The 14,686-nt window shown below is 38.9% G+C and overlaps 3 protein-coding genes across 6 annotated transcripts; all 3 read left to right on the top strand.

Annotated features, from left to right (window-relative positions):
* The first annotated feature begins 207 nt into the window (after window positions 1–207).
* Window positions 208–4,903, top strand: plagx (pleiomorphic adenoma gene X). Its single transcript, XM_057363495.1, has 3 exons — window positions 208–422; window positions 2,062–2,125; window positions 2,203–4,903. Exon 3 carries the CDS (start codon window positions 2,250–2,252, stop codon window positions 3,393–3,395), a length of 1,146 nt encoding a protein of 381 aa, XP_057219478.1. The 5' UTR covers window positions 208–422; window positions 2,062–2,125; window positions 2,203–2,249; the 3' UTR covers window positions 3,396–4,903.
* Window positions 4,904–5,403: 500 nt separating this feature from the next.
* Window positions 5,404–7,186, top strand: trappc6b (trafficking protein particle complex subunit 6B). 2 transcript variants are annotated; one of them, XM_057363516.1, is made up of 6 exons: window positions 5,404–5,692; window positions 5,814–5,881; window positions 6,119–6,236; window positions 6,343–6,426; window positions 6,629–6,722; window positions 6,900–7,186. In XM_057363516.1, exons 1-6 carry the CDS (start codon window positions 5,615–5,617, stop codon window positions 6,929–6,931), a joined length of 474 nt encoding a protein of 157 aa, XP_057219499.1. In that variant the 5' UTR covers window positions 5,404–5,614; the 3' UTR covers window positions 6,932–7,186. The 2 variants fall into 2 exon arrangements, with proteins under 2 accessions (XP_057219499.1, XP_057219498.1); XM_057363515.1 differs by having other exon boundaries at window positions 5,404–5,719.
* A 436-nt stretch (window positions 7,187–7,622) lies between these two features.
* On the top strand, window positions 7,623–14,152 carry tpx2 (TPX2 microtubule nucleation factor). 3 transcript variants are annotated; one of them, XM_057363455.1, is made up of 18 exons: window positions 7,623–7,756; window positions 8,338–8,463; window positions 8,555–8,698; window positions 9,224–9,341; window positions 9,448–9,522; window positions 9,602–9,649; window positions 9,827–9,958; window positions 10,209–10,318; window positions 10,503–10,666; window positions 10,744–10,912; window positions 11,245–11,383; window positions 11,483–11,699; window positions 11,778–11,873; window positions 11,948–12,118; window positions 12,214–12,360; window positions 12,453–12,564; window positions 13,493–13,659; window positions 13,797–14,152. In XM_057363455.1, the coding sequence occupies exons 2-18, from the start codon at window positions 8,355–8,357 to the stop codon at window positions 13,905–13,907; spliced, it is 2,229 nt and encodes a 742-aa protein (XP_057219438.1). In that variant the 5' UTR covers window positions 7,623–7,756; window positions 8,338–8,354; the 3' UTR covers window positions 13,908–14,152. The 3 variants fall into 3 exon arrangements, with proteins under 3 accessions (XP_057219438.1, XP_057219437.1, XP_057219439.1); XM_057363454.1 differs by having other exon boundaries at window positions 7,625–7,756; window positions 13,472–13,659; XM_057363456.1 differs by lacking the exon at window positions 9,602–9,649 and having other exon boundaries at window positions 7,629–7,756; window positions 13,472–13,659.
* Window positions 14,153–14,686: the final 534 nt, after the last annotated feature.

Genomic DNA, 14,686 nt, shown 5'->3' with positions numbered 1-14,686 from the left:
GAGATGTTTATTCTTTAAGACTCGAGTTGAGGTAATTTGTTTAAACATTGATATTTTATAAATGTTTTATCTTTGTTGTAAAACGTAATGCCCGTGGGGGTTCGTGAAGGCTTAAATGGCGAAAAACAGGAGTGAAATCCCACCCTGAAAGTTGGCCAAAGTGGTCTGACGTCACGTTCCCACAATGCACGCGCCCCTCGGCTCGAGCGGTGCTGTGTTTAGAGGGAAAGAAACAGCAGGCCCAAAAAATACACACAATATATTAATACAAATATTTAAAACAAATAATCCACTGCGAACGCGTCGTGCGAATTCATCGAAAAATGTCAGAGCGACGACTTTTTGATGTGCATCGCTGCGAGATATAACGTTAGACTGGATTGACTGTGAAATGCAACTTTTGCGGCGATCAAAAGTTTCTGGTGAGCACAAGACTGTTAATATGCAAATGTTATAGTATGAATATAAGACCGCGTGGTGTGTTTGCATTGATGTTTAAAAGTTTAAACCCCTTTCAATGTGTTGCTATTAATATTTTGGGGTTTTCAAAAAAGTCAAATGTTAATTTTCCAAGAAATCCAAACGTTGCTTGCATGAGCAAACAAATTAGCTTCGCTAGACGTTGGTGTACAATAAAGTTATTCATTTTTAAATAGTTTATTATATGTTAAAGACGGGAAGAGTTTTAAGGAAGAGTCCAATCTCTGCTGATGTTTGTATGACTGTATAATGTAATACTGTAATATTATAATACTTTTATTACTATTTCATTACAATAGTTTGCGGTTCTTTGCTGAGCAAAACGTGCCAAGGGTTTCATAAAAAGTTTTTTATTCGTATGAGAGACACTTTTAAATTGTTTATATAGTTTCGATTTTAGTGCGGCTAGTTTATTTAATTACGTTTTGACATTAATGTACAAAATTTGTTTCATGTCTTATGTCTGAAATTAAACCTAATTTGTAATGTTGCTATTCTTGAATGTAAGCGGTTCTAGACAATTGCTCTAAATATATCTGAAGAAGTATAAAAGCTCATTTATTTCATTAAGATAATTAATTAATAGGCCTACATAGGTACAAATCTCATATTGAAGAGATAAAACGAAATCATCAAGCACAGTTGAATATATAGTTGGATTTAAACTCTTAAAAATAAAAATATTGTTTTTAAATAGTCCATGTATTTGTAAAGTATACTCGAATTGCAGAATTACTTAAGTCAATAAGGTAGTTATTATTGACACCCATTTTCCGGAGGTCTGTCAAGATAATGAATGTGCTTTTGTGAGACTTGAAACAGGTAAACAAACCCTTTTTAAATGGCACTAACCAATCATCCTGGACATCCCTTTAGGCTGTTTTTAAGTTTCTTCTGTTGAAATGTGTTACCATCACTATTCAGAGGCAGGCAGGTTGAAAGACTTACCAGGCTATACATTAACATTAAGCCACTTGTAGGTCCTGTTTACATAAGTCTTTTTTTGCTATAAAATAAATCCCTAAATTGACAAAGATAAAGACAAAGAAAAGTCATGTGTTCTAATTTTTCAGATCAAATTTAATTTTTCATGTTGATTTTGAGACTGGCATTTAAATTGTTACAGATAAAATAAAACAAAAATTCTATGACATAGCATGCATCATTATTATTTTATGTAGCCTACATGAAAATACCCTTGCTTTGATGCCACCTATACCAAAACATTTAGGTTGAACACTATAAAGCTTCAAAACAAAATGGGAAATAGGATTTAATAACACAGCTAACAATTAGTGTATCACTAAATAGTTTACTGTCTGGTTGCACTGATGTGGTTTTTATAAAGCATTTTAACCACTAATACATACATGTCATTTCAGCTGCATTGTCTCATTGGTTTCTCTTAAAAAAAATGTATATCTTGTTTTTTATGCTCTAAGAGCAATACCAACCCTGATTGATGTTTTAATAATTCACACATGAAAAGGTTAAGCTTATGGAATGTTTTTTTTTGATGTTGAATAAATAATATACACGTCTAATCAGACATTCTTTCTGCATATTTGTGTTGGTGTGTAGAATTTTGAACATGCAAAAAAACCTTCAGCTCCAAGAAAAATCACCCGTCAGTGTTTCTTCGCAGGTATAAACCTTGTTCTCTTCCTAACTTGTAGTGTACATTTTGGTCTGCACTCTTGTAACAGCAATCTCTTTTCTCAGATGTGCAGTTACATACTCCCTGAGAACTACCCATACATGTGAAAGAAATGTTTCATGGCAAAGACCAGTTGAACAGCCACCTCCAGACCCACGACCCCAACAAGCAAGAACTGCGATGTGAAGAATGTGGAAAGCATTACAACACCCGTCTGGGCCTCAGACGCCACATGGCGACGCATGCCACCTCTGCCGTGGGTGACCTCACCTGTAAGGTTTGTCGTCAGGTGTTTGACAGCATGCCCACGTTGCTCGAGCACTTGAGTACACACACCGGTCGGCCACCCCCGGGGGCTGTGGTACGAGAAAGAAAGCATCAGTGTGAACGGTGCGGTCGACGCTTCTTTACTCGCAAGGATGTCCGTCGCCATGCAGTGGTACACACGGGTAGGCGGGACTTCCTGTGCACACGTTGCGCCCAGCGTTTCGGCCGACGTGACCACCTCACCCGACACCTGAAGAAAAGCCACGCGCAGGAGTTGGAGACCCTTGCCCCTATGCCCATTAAAGAGGAGCCGAGTCCCACCATGTGCTCTGTTGGATCTCCTAAGGATGCATCAGAGGCTTTTACTATGGGCATGTTCAACCCACAAGGCCTACCGAGTACATCTACCTCAGGGGTCACTCACCATCATCCGATGGTGTCTGGCCCCCTGTCCAGCCCGATGGGTGTGGGCTGTTACCTCGAGCCAAGCAAGCCGCAGCATTACCAGCAGGCTCCTAGGTATCAGCCTAGTTCCGCTACCACATATCTGAAAGCAGAGATGGAGAACTTCCTGACCGAACTCCAGTGTGGGCCGATGCCGCCACAAGCCTCCATGGCGACCGCGGTCTCTCGGCCTGGCGACCTTCTCCCCGACAACCTGGGAGGTCAGGGTGCCCATTTCACCCTCAGGAACTCCTTCACCTCAGCTGAGCCCCCTAACACCTCCACCAACATGGACCTTTCACATCTGCTGGGCTTCCTGCCATTCGGTTTGCCTCCCTACAGCACGCCCTTGAGTTCAGGAAGCCTCGTGATGGGATACTCCACCACGACTACAGCTGCGTCCCCAAGTCCTACCTCTCAGCTCTCTGGGCCACTTACCTCATTTCAACCACAGTCACTGCAGGAGCCTATGGCTTCAGGGCACTTAAACCAGATCTCTGGTTTCTCTCCAACTCTACCTCGATTCCATCAGGCCTTCCAACAATAGTTACCCATGTCCTCTATGACCTGCCAGTCGAATGCAACAGCTCTGCTGTATCATTGCCAAATACCTTATAGGTAATACAATGAAGTTTGTAAGGTTTTTTGCTAATAGATCTCATAGAAATAGAGGAGGAATGATTAGCATGACATTGTTGCTAGGATAGATGGGATTTTGCTTTTAGAATAGTTTTTTTCTTTGTCTTCTGAGTAACTGTTTAGCGATGTATGAACCTCATTCATTTGAAGAAGAGTCAGCGGTAAAGCTAGCAAAAGAAATACCTCAAATGTTTTTGTCAAGAAGAAAAGACATGCTTTTACAGTGTTCTCCGTTGTATAATGAAGCACTTTTTTTTAGCAACGGCACTTCTATGACTAAGAGTCAGATTGAACTGTGGTCTTAGATTTACCTCTCAGCTCACAGTCACACAACGCAAAACCTACCTCTCAAAGCTGGAAAATTCTTTTTGACAAGAAACAAATCTTCACACGAAATGTCTTCATGGACTGCGCATGGAGAATGTTATCCTAGTTTTTTTTTTTAGTTTTTTTGAATGCTCAACAATTTAGCTATCAAGATTTTAGATTCAGCATTAAATAGCTTGTGTTGATTTTAGCCTTTTGGTAAAAGTTTGTAGGTGCTAATGTGTTCACATCCTTAATTCTAAATGTTCACAATTTCGAGTGGATACCTTGGCTACTTTGTTTCTTTTAGACCCCATCTTTCTATGTATTATTCCAAGGTGTTTTGAAAGTAAAACATAACAAGATAATTGCTTTCTAAAATTAAAAATTAAATTGTATAAAAAATTTCTCTCAGTAGACGCAAGTAAAACCTTATGCGTTTAATTTTGTACTTAAGTAAATGCCCTTCTTCATGTTAATTGGTCATGTTGATAACATTTGTGACTTGGATATTTCTGGAAGATAATTTCTTGAGTTAGAAAGTTGTTTGAGTAATAGTTTTACACAATGAACACCACATTACAAAGTGCTTCTCCTTCAAAAAAAAAAGCTTAGCACACACTCTGTTTTGCTGAAGCACTTCACGTTTCTCTCCATGGAAAACCAGGAACACTGATTAAGTTTAACCATGCAAATTGAAATAGCACTGCTTCACTGTGTCTTCTTTTAACTCAGTGTTACATGAATAAGTAACCTATAAGGTTACTTTGATATAGGGTCTGCTCCGTTTTGTTTAGAAAAACTTAAAGGGATGAATACAATTCATGAGATCCCTCTGTTCTTCCCATTCATATACCAGAAATGTATAGCAGGATTTGGTAAGAAATTTTGTAGGACATTTCCTTCTTTGGAAGTCGACCTCAACTCAACTGTGATGTTCAGACTGATCTACCTCAGTGAGATGCACACTGTACTGTACCTTTAGTGAGAAATCTAGTTTCAATGGATGTTTAGCTGGAGTAAACGGGTGTTTCACATCTTTTCCCAGTATTAGCATTTTAATGTTTCAAGGACTGTTTGTTAAGGATGAATTAAGAAATAAAGCATCTTGTAGGAATTGATGGGTTTTGGTGTGTTTCTTTCAATACCGTCATCCTTTGAATTACTAATAGCAGAAAACACTTTGAAAATGTTAGAAGGACTAGTTATATTATTGGAGTTAAATTCTTGATTAATAGCTTGAAATTCAGATGTTATGATAATGTTTTATATTATATGTTAATATAATGTTAATTCCAAATATATGTCTTAAAATGTCTCAATTTTTTATTTTAAATTTCAAGGATTATGTTTAATTGCAATTGTAATTTTATATAAATGATTAAATTCTTAATGATTAATTCTTGTAGTTATTCAGAAAATGCAAACACCACTATGTCATTACGTTAAAGTAATTCGGGTCTGCCTACTTTTTCGTAGTCTATATCCTTGATATAAGCAAGCACCCAGACTGTCCTGTTCAGGAAAAAAACACTTTGACACTTTTAGTAAAAAAAACTACAATACATTTCTAGTCAGGCAAAGAAAAGGGCAGCTATTTTCAAACCAAACAGGAAGTATAGCTGACGTGAGGACCTCTTGTTAAAAAAATAAGGGAACAGTCAAAAACACTGGCGGAATATTTTAATTTCATGTATTTATTCACACAGTGATTATTTGTATTCTGAAGTAGTAGCTGTTTGTCGATACATATACTTGTTCGTGTCGTATAGTTTTTGTTGCCTGTCAGTTTCAGTCTGGCACTGGCTGAACTGGGTTGGGATGGCAGACGAGGCTCTTTTTCAGTTCCTGCACAGTGAAATTATTCAGTATGTCAAAGGTGTAGAATCTGGGGAGTCGGTAAGAGCTTGGGACACACGGGAAACGGTGTGACAGAATTGTTAAATACAGTTAAGCACATGAATAAAAAGTTATGTCACAATGTTGCATGCTGAATTATGTAGTGAAATGCTTTGTACAGGAAAATGGACGATGTGTTTCTAAACTTGAGAACATGGGGTTTCGTGTGGGACAAGGACTTATTGAAAGGTATTATGTTCTTATTTTATTATTAGACCATACAAAATGATACTCATAGCACGTTTGTTCTTAATAGTGCAGGCTCTTACTGTAATAATCTGAACTGTAGGCCTACTGGAACTTTGTGGTTTGTTTAAAAAAAATGAATGAATGAAATTATCATAGACCTTATCAGTAGTAGTAAAAATAATTGTGAGTTCTTCATGAGAAGATTTGCTGCTACATATACATAACTTCTGATTACAGGTTTACCAAAGACACGCCACGTTTCAAAGATGAGCTTGATGTCATGAAGTTTATCTGCAAAGATTTCTGGACCAGTGTTTTTAAGAAGCAAATTGACAACCTGAGAACCAATCACCAGGTTTGTACAATTATGCATTACCAATGTGTTTAATGAATGTCGTGACAATAATGGCTTGAAGTTATTATTATTGGGATCTAGTAAGTTAAATTTGAATTGTTTGTAGGGAATTTATGTGCTACAAGATAATAAGTTCCGCTTGCTGACCCAACTGTCTGCAGGCAAACAGCATCTAGAACATGCACCGAAGGTAAGTTGCAGACTCAACTTTATTTTTATTTGAATGTTTTTACACTTGGAGGTCTGCACACAGGACTGTCCCATATTCACACAACTGGGCTGCTAACCACTGACAGTTGGTAAACTGAAAATCTGATGCGCAGCAAACACCATCAGCTTTAATGTGTTGCTTTATGTTTGGTGACTCTGAGTTTAATTTTTCTTGTCTGTAGTTTTTGGCCTTCACCTGTGGCCTGGTCCGGGGGGCACTTTCAAATCTTGGTGTTAAAAGTATAGTCACTGCAGAAGTGTCTGTCATGCCAGCCTGTAAGTTTTATTTTTATGTGCAGAAATACACAATCTCAGACAAATGACTCGCATAAACAGATTTTTAATACAGTGGATGATTTCTATTTAAGTAAATTAACTGGTTCTTTTTTATTATTGTTTCCATCCATATTTTCCCATCTCTCTCTCTCTCTTTTGCTCCCTGTTTGTTCTCAGGTAAATTCCAGGTGATGATCCAGAAGATGTGATGGACTACACAAAGAGCATATTGTTCATAACATTTAAATCTGTTTTGTTGCCTTGTCATGTTTTAATTGCCTTTCATTTGTATTGCTGAAGACACTATGATTTTTATTTGCATTAACTACTTGCATCAAAAATGTTTTGACATGTAGATGTCAAGCCTCATTGTACTGTATTATGTTAGTTTTTTTTACATGCCCTGTGCACACTGTATTTTGTTGCTTCATTTTGCACTGATAACATTAAAATCTGAAATCCTGGTCTGACTCTTTTTGTGCTGTATCTTAAATGTAACAATTGTTACAAAATAAAAAATAATTTTTCAGTGGGGAAAATTAGTCTTTGACACTAGTATCATACATAAACACAAACCTTTACACATTGACAGAATTATACCAACTTTATAATTCGTAGACGCAGAAAAGTTATATCAAATATAAAAGCACTTGCGTGCATTTACCTAATGCATAGATGTATATTTTGTCTTTAAAACAATTACATCCCCGTTTTCGAGCAACGCGATAACAAGAACAGTTTTTAAATGTCCTACTCATTATTGTCAGGAGGAGAGGAAAGCGCCGCCAAGAGTCACGTGACTACTACGTACGTCCCAGCAGGTCACAAGTGAGCAGCTAATAGGAAACGAGACGCGTCGTGTTAACGCATCTGATTGGCTAGTTTGTAAATGCAGCTCTAACGGCACGCACTTTCAAACCAGTATCACGGTTGTTTGTGGCGAGACGGTGTGAGAGCGATCGTCTTCTGGTTTAAGATTTTACTTAATTTATTTCTAACCTCTCAGGTTTCGACCGAAGGCATCGAAGTTAAGAGTAAGTGTTTGATTTTATACAGTGTAGCCTTACTTTGTATGTAGTTTGTTTTCATATTAAATTAGGCTTTAGTTAGATCCGTCAGACTGGGCCGCTACTGAAATGAAATGACGTTGTTACTCCAAATTAAGAACTACAACCAGATTTTAATTGCCACTTTCCATGTTTTAATTAATATCTGTCGTTCTGGTTGGATTTCTACAGACCGCGTTTGTTTACATTGTTATTTTTGTGCATGTTAAGATTTCATCTTAAATCTTGCGAACGAACTAAATATGCAATTGGACGTGTCAGTTAGTCATTAAAATATTATATAGTAAACATGAATAATATTCAGTGTATATTATAAAGTTCACATTTAATAAAGAGGTTTAAGGACACACTTAAGGGAAAATTACACTTAAGGTGCTTTATGCAACCGGGCCCAGGCCTTGAGTCTGAGATCGGCCACTACCTGCCATTTTGCGCCATTGTGCATGAAGTGTTGTTTACTTGTACGCAAACCTTGTGTACAACAACGTTAAAGTACGATCTGTGATGCTATGTAAAACTTTCATGTAACTTTTTTTTTTGCTATATAGAAGATTTTGGCCTAAATATGGAAGGGGTTTCTGTTGATGCATACACATGGGATGCCCCTTATCATGTCATAGAGTCCGTAGATGATTTCGTCATGGACCCTCAAGATGATGCTGATCAGTGGTTTGGTAAGTCTTTACATCGAAGTACATTTTATTTCTTCTAAGTGTATGGTGTACTGTAGAGCGTTACAAAAATGACCCTTTTTGTCTTGGTTAGATTTGAAGGCCACTCCTAATGGTGGTACAGTGGAACAGATTACCATCCCTTTACATACCACAAAGCCTTTCGATGAAACCCGTGATGATAACAGACCCAAAGCTCTGGTATCTCCTATGGTCAAACAAGAGTCAACAAGCTCCGGTTGGAAAAACACTTGTTCACACACTTTATATGGTTTAACTTAAAGGGAACCCAGTGTATAGAGAGATGTATGGCTTAATACGTTGTTATAGCCTTACACTACTAGCATTTGTCGTTAGAAACGCATCTCATATTTTAAATTCTTTAAAAAAAAAACTAAATGTAATACTCGTTTTAACCTAAGGAGGCCGCCATGTTCTTTTTCGATAACGCAAAATGGTTGCACGCACAGACAGCCAAACTGAGCACAGACGCACTAATCAGTTCTTAAGAAAATATAAGGTGCTGTAGGATTATATATATATATATATACATATACATACAGGTTTAGGTTGCAACCATTTGACGTCACGGATTTTGATGCAAAAAAAATGGCTGCCTCTAGTTTATGAATACTGTGACAGTTACACTGGTTTTTAATTTCACATTTATAAAGTCAATGCCATTGTTAATATATTAAGACATGCATCTCTCTATACCCAAGGTTCCTTTTAATAATGTGTATGATGTTTTTCTCTGCTTCAGATGTTACAGAAAGCACCTCTGCAGAGCCCCAGTCAAACATTGTCACATCATGGGGAAATGGCAGAACTACTGCAGCTCCTGGTCAAGCCCATAAAGCCGTTCTTGTTCAACCACGCAGGTACAGGGCACTTCAGCTACACCCCATTGGCCACCATGCTTTACATATATCAGCAACAAAAACATCAGCCAACCAACTGTGTTTCCCTGTTATCTCCATTCTGCAGAGTGGCAAAACGACCTGTGCCCAAAAACGAAAAGCCCGCAGCTCCTACAACACCCCCTGTCCTCAAGAAAAGAAGGTATGTGTATTCCTTTTATTTACACCCATTATTAGTTTATTGCAGGGTGCTCAATACGCCCCTTTGTCTCGATGCATAGAGTTGTACCAGCTGCCACAGCAAGGCGAGTTTTTGAACATCGCCGGAGGTAAAAAAAAAAAGCTTGGTTTGAGTTTGCTAAGCAGTGGAGGGCACCTAGTGGGGATTTTAGGTGTTTCACGGGTGAATTGGCTGGATGATGGTTTGGTTACTTAAAAGTACTGCTATTCAGTGTTTGAATGTCATTATTTCAGTTTGTCTAAATCACATTGATATGTTTCAACAGAAGCTCAACATCCAAGTCTGCTCGACGCAGCGGTCCAGGTGTGAGGAACAGCATTAGATTGAGGAACAAATCCACTGCCTCAAAGACCTCGGCTGCCATCTCACGTACTGCTTCTACCTCCGATCCTGCACAGTAAGTCAGAATCCTACTAGCAATGTTACTTGAAGAAAATTGTTTATTTTGGTAAAACTGCATGTTGTCAGGCATGCAGTAAGTGTAGTGAAGTGTTATGAACCCATGGATTCTAAGCAGTAATGTGGAAACTACAAAAAAAGTGGTTCTGTTGTGCATAATGACAATGCATCGGTTTTTGCAAGCTATTTATGTATAATTTATTAAAAAAATACTTTATACTGACTGCTTTTTTTTTTTTGAATGACAGGCAGAAAAGTTCAGAGCAGCAGGAGTTGCAGCGCATTGAAACTCTTCAAAAGGAGGTGGCAGAACAGAGGCGTAAGAATGAGGCGAGCTACAGGGCTGCACTGGCCGGCAGTAAGTTCTCGTCATATTTATAGTTTATAGCAAGCACCTTTAGATGGCTATTGTTTATGTATATGGGCCTTTTAATATGATTTTTTAAAATTCCTGTGTCCCCCTATTGTATTTTTAAAAGCATCTACTTGATTGTTTGGTATGCTTTGCATTAGTTTGAGATTTTATTTTTTCCCCTTTTTAGGTCAGCCACCTAAGAAGCAAGAGTTGTCCACCACCATTCCCAAAGAGTTTAACTTCCGTTCAGATAACAGGTTGAAAAACCACACAGATGGATCTTCTGCAGAAGACCACTCATACAAGGAGATAAACTTCACCTCTCAGCTCCGCAAACACCCAGCTTTACCTGTGAGTTATCCCCATGTCTGTTATAAATGGATGTGAATGATTCTTGGTACTAAGTACTTGTTGTTATTCTCCCATAGTTGAAGGGCCCGAAGGGAACAACCATTCCCAAACCGTTTAACCTCTCCAGAGGCAAACGGAAGTTAGAAGAGACTGGCATCTACGTGCCGATGGCCCAGCAGATTGAGCAGTTCCAGAAACGCACGCCTACCCGTTATCACCTGCGTAGCCGGCAGTGCCAGGAGAGAGGTGGGTTGGTAATGTTATGATGTTAAAGTAAAACCCCCTGTGGGGAGAATCAAGTTTTTTATGTTTATATGTCTGTGTTGTTTTTAATATGCTGTAAGATAAACCATGCGCAAATCATCATTTTGAACCACTGCTGAGTTTTCTTTCTCCATAAAACTGTAGTTCACCATTCTCATTTTGAGGCATGAAGAAATTATCACAGGAGAAACTTTTACATATGCTATTTTAATGCTTACAGATGAGTTTTAAGTGAGATAATTATTGAATGCCGCGGGACTTTAATGATTGCGTGTAGTTTTTTTTGACTGGGTTTGCCTGTCTCTTATTTGCAGGACCATCACCGGTAAAGGCAGATAAACCAAAGATCACACACCCTAAAACTCCACAGCTGATGACTCGACACAGGCACCGGCCCACCATGGTGAAGAGCACTGCAGAGATTGAAGCCGAGGAGACAGAGAAACTGCAGCAGTGAGTTCTGTCCGGATGCTTGTTGAAACCCTGTTGTTTGCTTTTAAATGCATTCAAGTTCTTAGCACAACTAACAAACATCTCCGTCCGTCACCTCAGGTTTAAATTTAAAGCTCTAGAACTCAACCGTAAAATTCTTCAAGAGGCTGTTGTTCCCAAGAAGCCTGCGGTTAAGGAAAATACTCGTCCAGAGGGATTCGAGCTAGAGATTGAGAAGCGACTCCAGGAGAGGCAGTCCAACAAAAAGCCTGAAGAACCAGAGGAGCACATGTTCCACTCCAGACCTGTACCCACACGAATTCTGGAGGGAGTTGTGGTAGGTACCAGTACTTTCAGCTTTCGCTGATGTTCTAAATAGGTTCCATTTGTAATATCTGCTTTTTAAATACTTAAGGGAGTTCCCGAGAAGAAAGTGCTTAACCCGACTGTTCCTGAATCGCCAGCATTTGCTCTGAAAAATCGTGTGCGAATGGAAAAGAAACAGGAAGAGGTGAAGTTTAATTACATGTGAATTTTGGATGAATATCTGTTGACTGTTTTCAACTAATTGCTTTGCATCTTTAGGAAAAACCTCCTGCTCCAATTAAGGCACTTGCTGTGCCCCATTTCCTGCCCTTCCACCCCAAACCACTAGTCAAGAGCCAGGTGGAAGTGTGTCCCTTCTCATTCGAGGAGCGTGAGAGGGAACGGAGAGTGATGAAGGAAAAGAAACTAGAGGAACTGCGAAATGAAGAGGTAATTTCTTTGTGATGTTTCTTTGAGGCCACAGATCACCAACTTGAATATCACCAAGAGTTTTTACAGTTTATATAATTCCAAAACTTCTCCAGGTGCCGAAGTTCAAGGCCCAACCTCTTCCTGACTTCCATGAAGTGCATCTTCCTGAGAAAAAGTTGTTAGAGCCCACCAAACCGGCTCCATTCAAACTGATGTTAGATGAACGAGGAGCAGCGAAGGGTGAACGCTGGGAACACATGGTAAGCACTTTATTGACGTTTTTGTTGTTATTTTTGCATAATATTGTGCTGATGTTTACACTGCATCTAATGTTTGTTAAAATTCTTTCTAGATGAAAGAGGAATTGAAACGTCAGGCTGAAGCTGCATGTTTTAAGGCTCGACCGAACACCGCAGTCCATAAGGAGCCTTTTGTACCAAAGAAGGAGAATCGCTCCATGTTGGGTATGTTTTATTTACCTGGGGTGCGTTTCCCAAAAGCATCGTTAGCCGTTCCAGCAAAGTTCAACGATCCCCAAACCACTGTTCCAACGATCATCGCAAGCAGCATCGCAAAGTTGTGTGGTGGGAACTACAGGTCTAGAGCTGTGGTTAGAAACATCGTTCCTTATGACATGTAGACTTGCATGCATCAAGCTTTTGATCCAAGCAAGCAACACACTGCGTGTTCCATATCCACCATTCTAAATGTATACAAATTCAATTGTACATCTTTTAGGTTTGTCAAGAAAATAGAAGCACATGTGCATGACCTGCATGCTCTGACCCTGGGGAATCCCTGGGCGGAATGACGTAGGAGGACACTTATAAATGCATTAAATATTGTTAAATAAAACGACAGATACCAAAAATAGTATCACAAAAGTAGTCCTTAAATGCAGTGTATGATATTTACAGCAAGAATTTGACATTAATTCGATCTGAACATGTTTATTAGACATCATTACTCCACCACCTATGTGGCGTCATCAACTAGATTGCTGAACCAACTTTGTTCAAACAATTGATCTCTGGCTGACAGTTACTACGGGTTCGGGAAACAGTCGTAACTACATCGTTAATTTCCCCAACGATGCATCGTACTGTAGGGGGTTTACAGGTGGTTAATCAGCGGGTTATGTCGTTGTTTGGGAATCGCACCCCTGGACAGCATTTTTGTGGTCTTTCCACCTAGTGCTTTCCTACACATGTCCAGATCTCCTCTCTAAACTTCCCCTTGGGTTGCTGGCTTTGTGCGGTGTTAAGTGCACTAATTTGATAACTCGTGCTTCCTTCCACCTTTCTTTAATTCCGTCTTTTTTTACCTTTTTACTTGGTCTTTTTTGTTCACCTTTGGCTCGACTTTCTCAAGCCGATACTACTAATTCTGCAGTTGTGGAGGGCTTCCAGTTGTCGACAGAGAGGCGGGCCAAGGAACGGCTGGAGTTTGAGAGGGATGTCTGTGAGAAAGAGGCTCTGAAGGCTCGCATGGAGGAGGAAAGGGCTCGAGAACAAGAGCAGCAAGAAAAAGGGGAGATCACAAGGCTGCGGCATGAACAGGTAAAGTCAATGGAGCCCTTGCCTAAAGATATATTTTTCTAAACTAAAATCGTTGTTTTTAAAGGCCTTATCCAGTAGTAATAAACTAGGAAGCTCATTGGTTCCCATAATGACAAAGCATTTCTTTTTCTCTGAAGGTGCACAAAGCTCAGCCAGTCAGAAGCTACAAGCCTGTTGAAGTGAAAAAGAGTGAAATGTCCCTCACAGTGCCACACTCTCCCAATTTCTCTGATCGTTTCCGCATGTGAAATGCATAAAGCATTGTGATCTTAACTGTACATAGTTCTTTTTAAAGGCAACGCAATCTCTTGTGTATAATGTTTTATTATTGTGTTGTTGTTTAAGCCTCCTGTCAATTATTTTATTTTTGTCTAGTAAATAAGCGTTGTGAGCACTGCCCTAACAAGTTCTTTCAATTTTTCCATGTATATCCAGCATTTTTTTCTGTCATTTTGAACTTTACATTACTCCTAATAAAGAAACATTTGTAGAAATGCTGCATGTTCGTATCAGTTGCTTTATTTCTGTTTTTATCAATAATTTTATATATGGGGTGGCAACGTTGAAATCACATTACCAATGTCGGTTTAGGAAACTGCTATTGTGTTTTTTTTTTGGCTAAACAAGCAAATGGTATATAAATCACAAACTATTGTTTTGCCTCATGCGGCCTCTAGGTGGGGGTCTAAGATAAAAAAGATATTTTGGGGAACAAGTAAAGCTTATGCAATTCATAATATCTTAGTCCATCCTTAGGATTTTTTTAGATTTGTGACATGTTAATTGTAATACTTGTCAAGATATTTTAGTTAAGTGTTTCGGCAAAATTGTAATCGATTAACGTATGTTCGACTTCATCGGCTGTTTAAAGCTATTCGAATTTGATGTAACGGTACCACGAGGCTAGCCACTGTCATATGTTTTGGAACTGCTCTCGCGATATTTGATTTTTTTTAATAAATGGGTATTACATTAGGCTCGTTTGAGGTGGCCAAATTCTGCGCAGAAATGATCAGCGCGAGATGCA

Source organism: Triplophysa rosa, linkage group LG21, assembly GCF_024868665.1.
Source record: "Triplophysa rosa linkage group LG21, Trosa_1v2, whole genome shotgun sequence".
NCBI lineage: Eukaryota > Metazoa > Chordata > Actinopteri > Cypriniformes > Nemacheilidae > Triplophysa > Triplophysa rosa.
This window is presented reverse-complemented; position numbering and strand designations above follow the sequence as displayed.

Bases quoted from the DNA above. Each gene is read 5' to 3' on its own strand.
- plagx (XM_057363495.1), top strand. From the start codon at position 2,250: ATGTTTCATGGCAAAGACCAGTTGAACAGCCACCTCCAGACCCACGAC.
- trappc6b (XM_057363515.1), top strand. From the start codon at position 5,615: ATGGCAGACGAGGCTCTTTTTCAGTTCCTGCACAGTGAAATTATTCAG. The intron at 6,237-6,342 runs GTTTGTACAATT...AATTGTTTGTAG, and splicing joins ACCTGAGAACCAATCACCAG to GGAATTTATGTGCTACAAGA. The intron at 6,427-6,628 runs GTAAGTTGCAGA...TCTTGTCTGTAG, and splicing joins ATCTAGAACATGCACCGAAG to TTTTTGGCCTTCACCTGTGG.
- tpx2 (XM_057363454.1), top strand. From the start codon at position 8,355: ATGGAAGGGGTTTCTGTTGATGCATACACATGGGATGCCCCTTATCAT. The intron at 8,699-9,223 runs GTTGGAAAAACA...TCTCTGCTTCAG, and splicing joins ACAAGAGTCAACAAGCTCCG to ATGTTACAGAAAGCACCTCT. The intron at 12,119-12,213 runs GTAATTTCTTTG...AAACTTCTCCAG, and splicing joins AGGAACTGCGAAATGAAGAG to GTGCCGAAGTTCAAGGCCCA.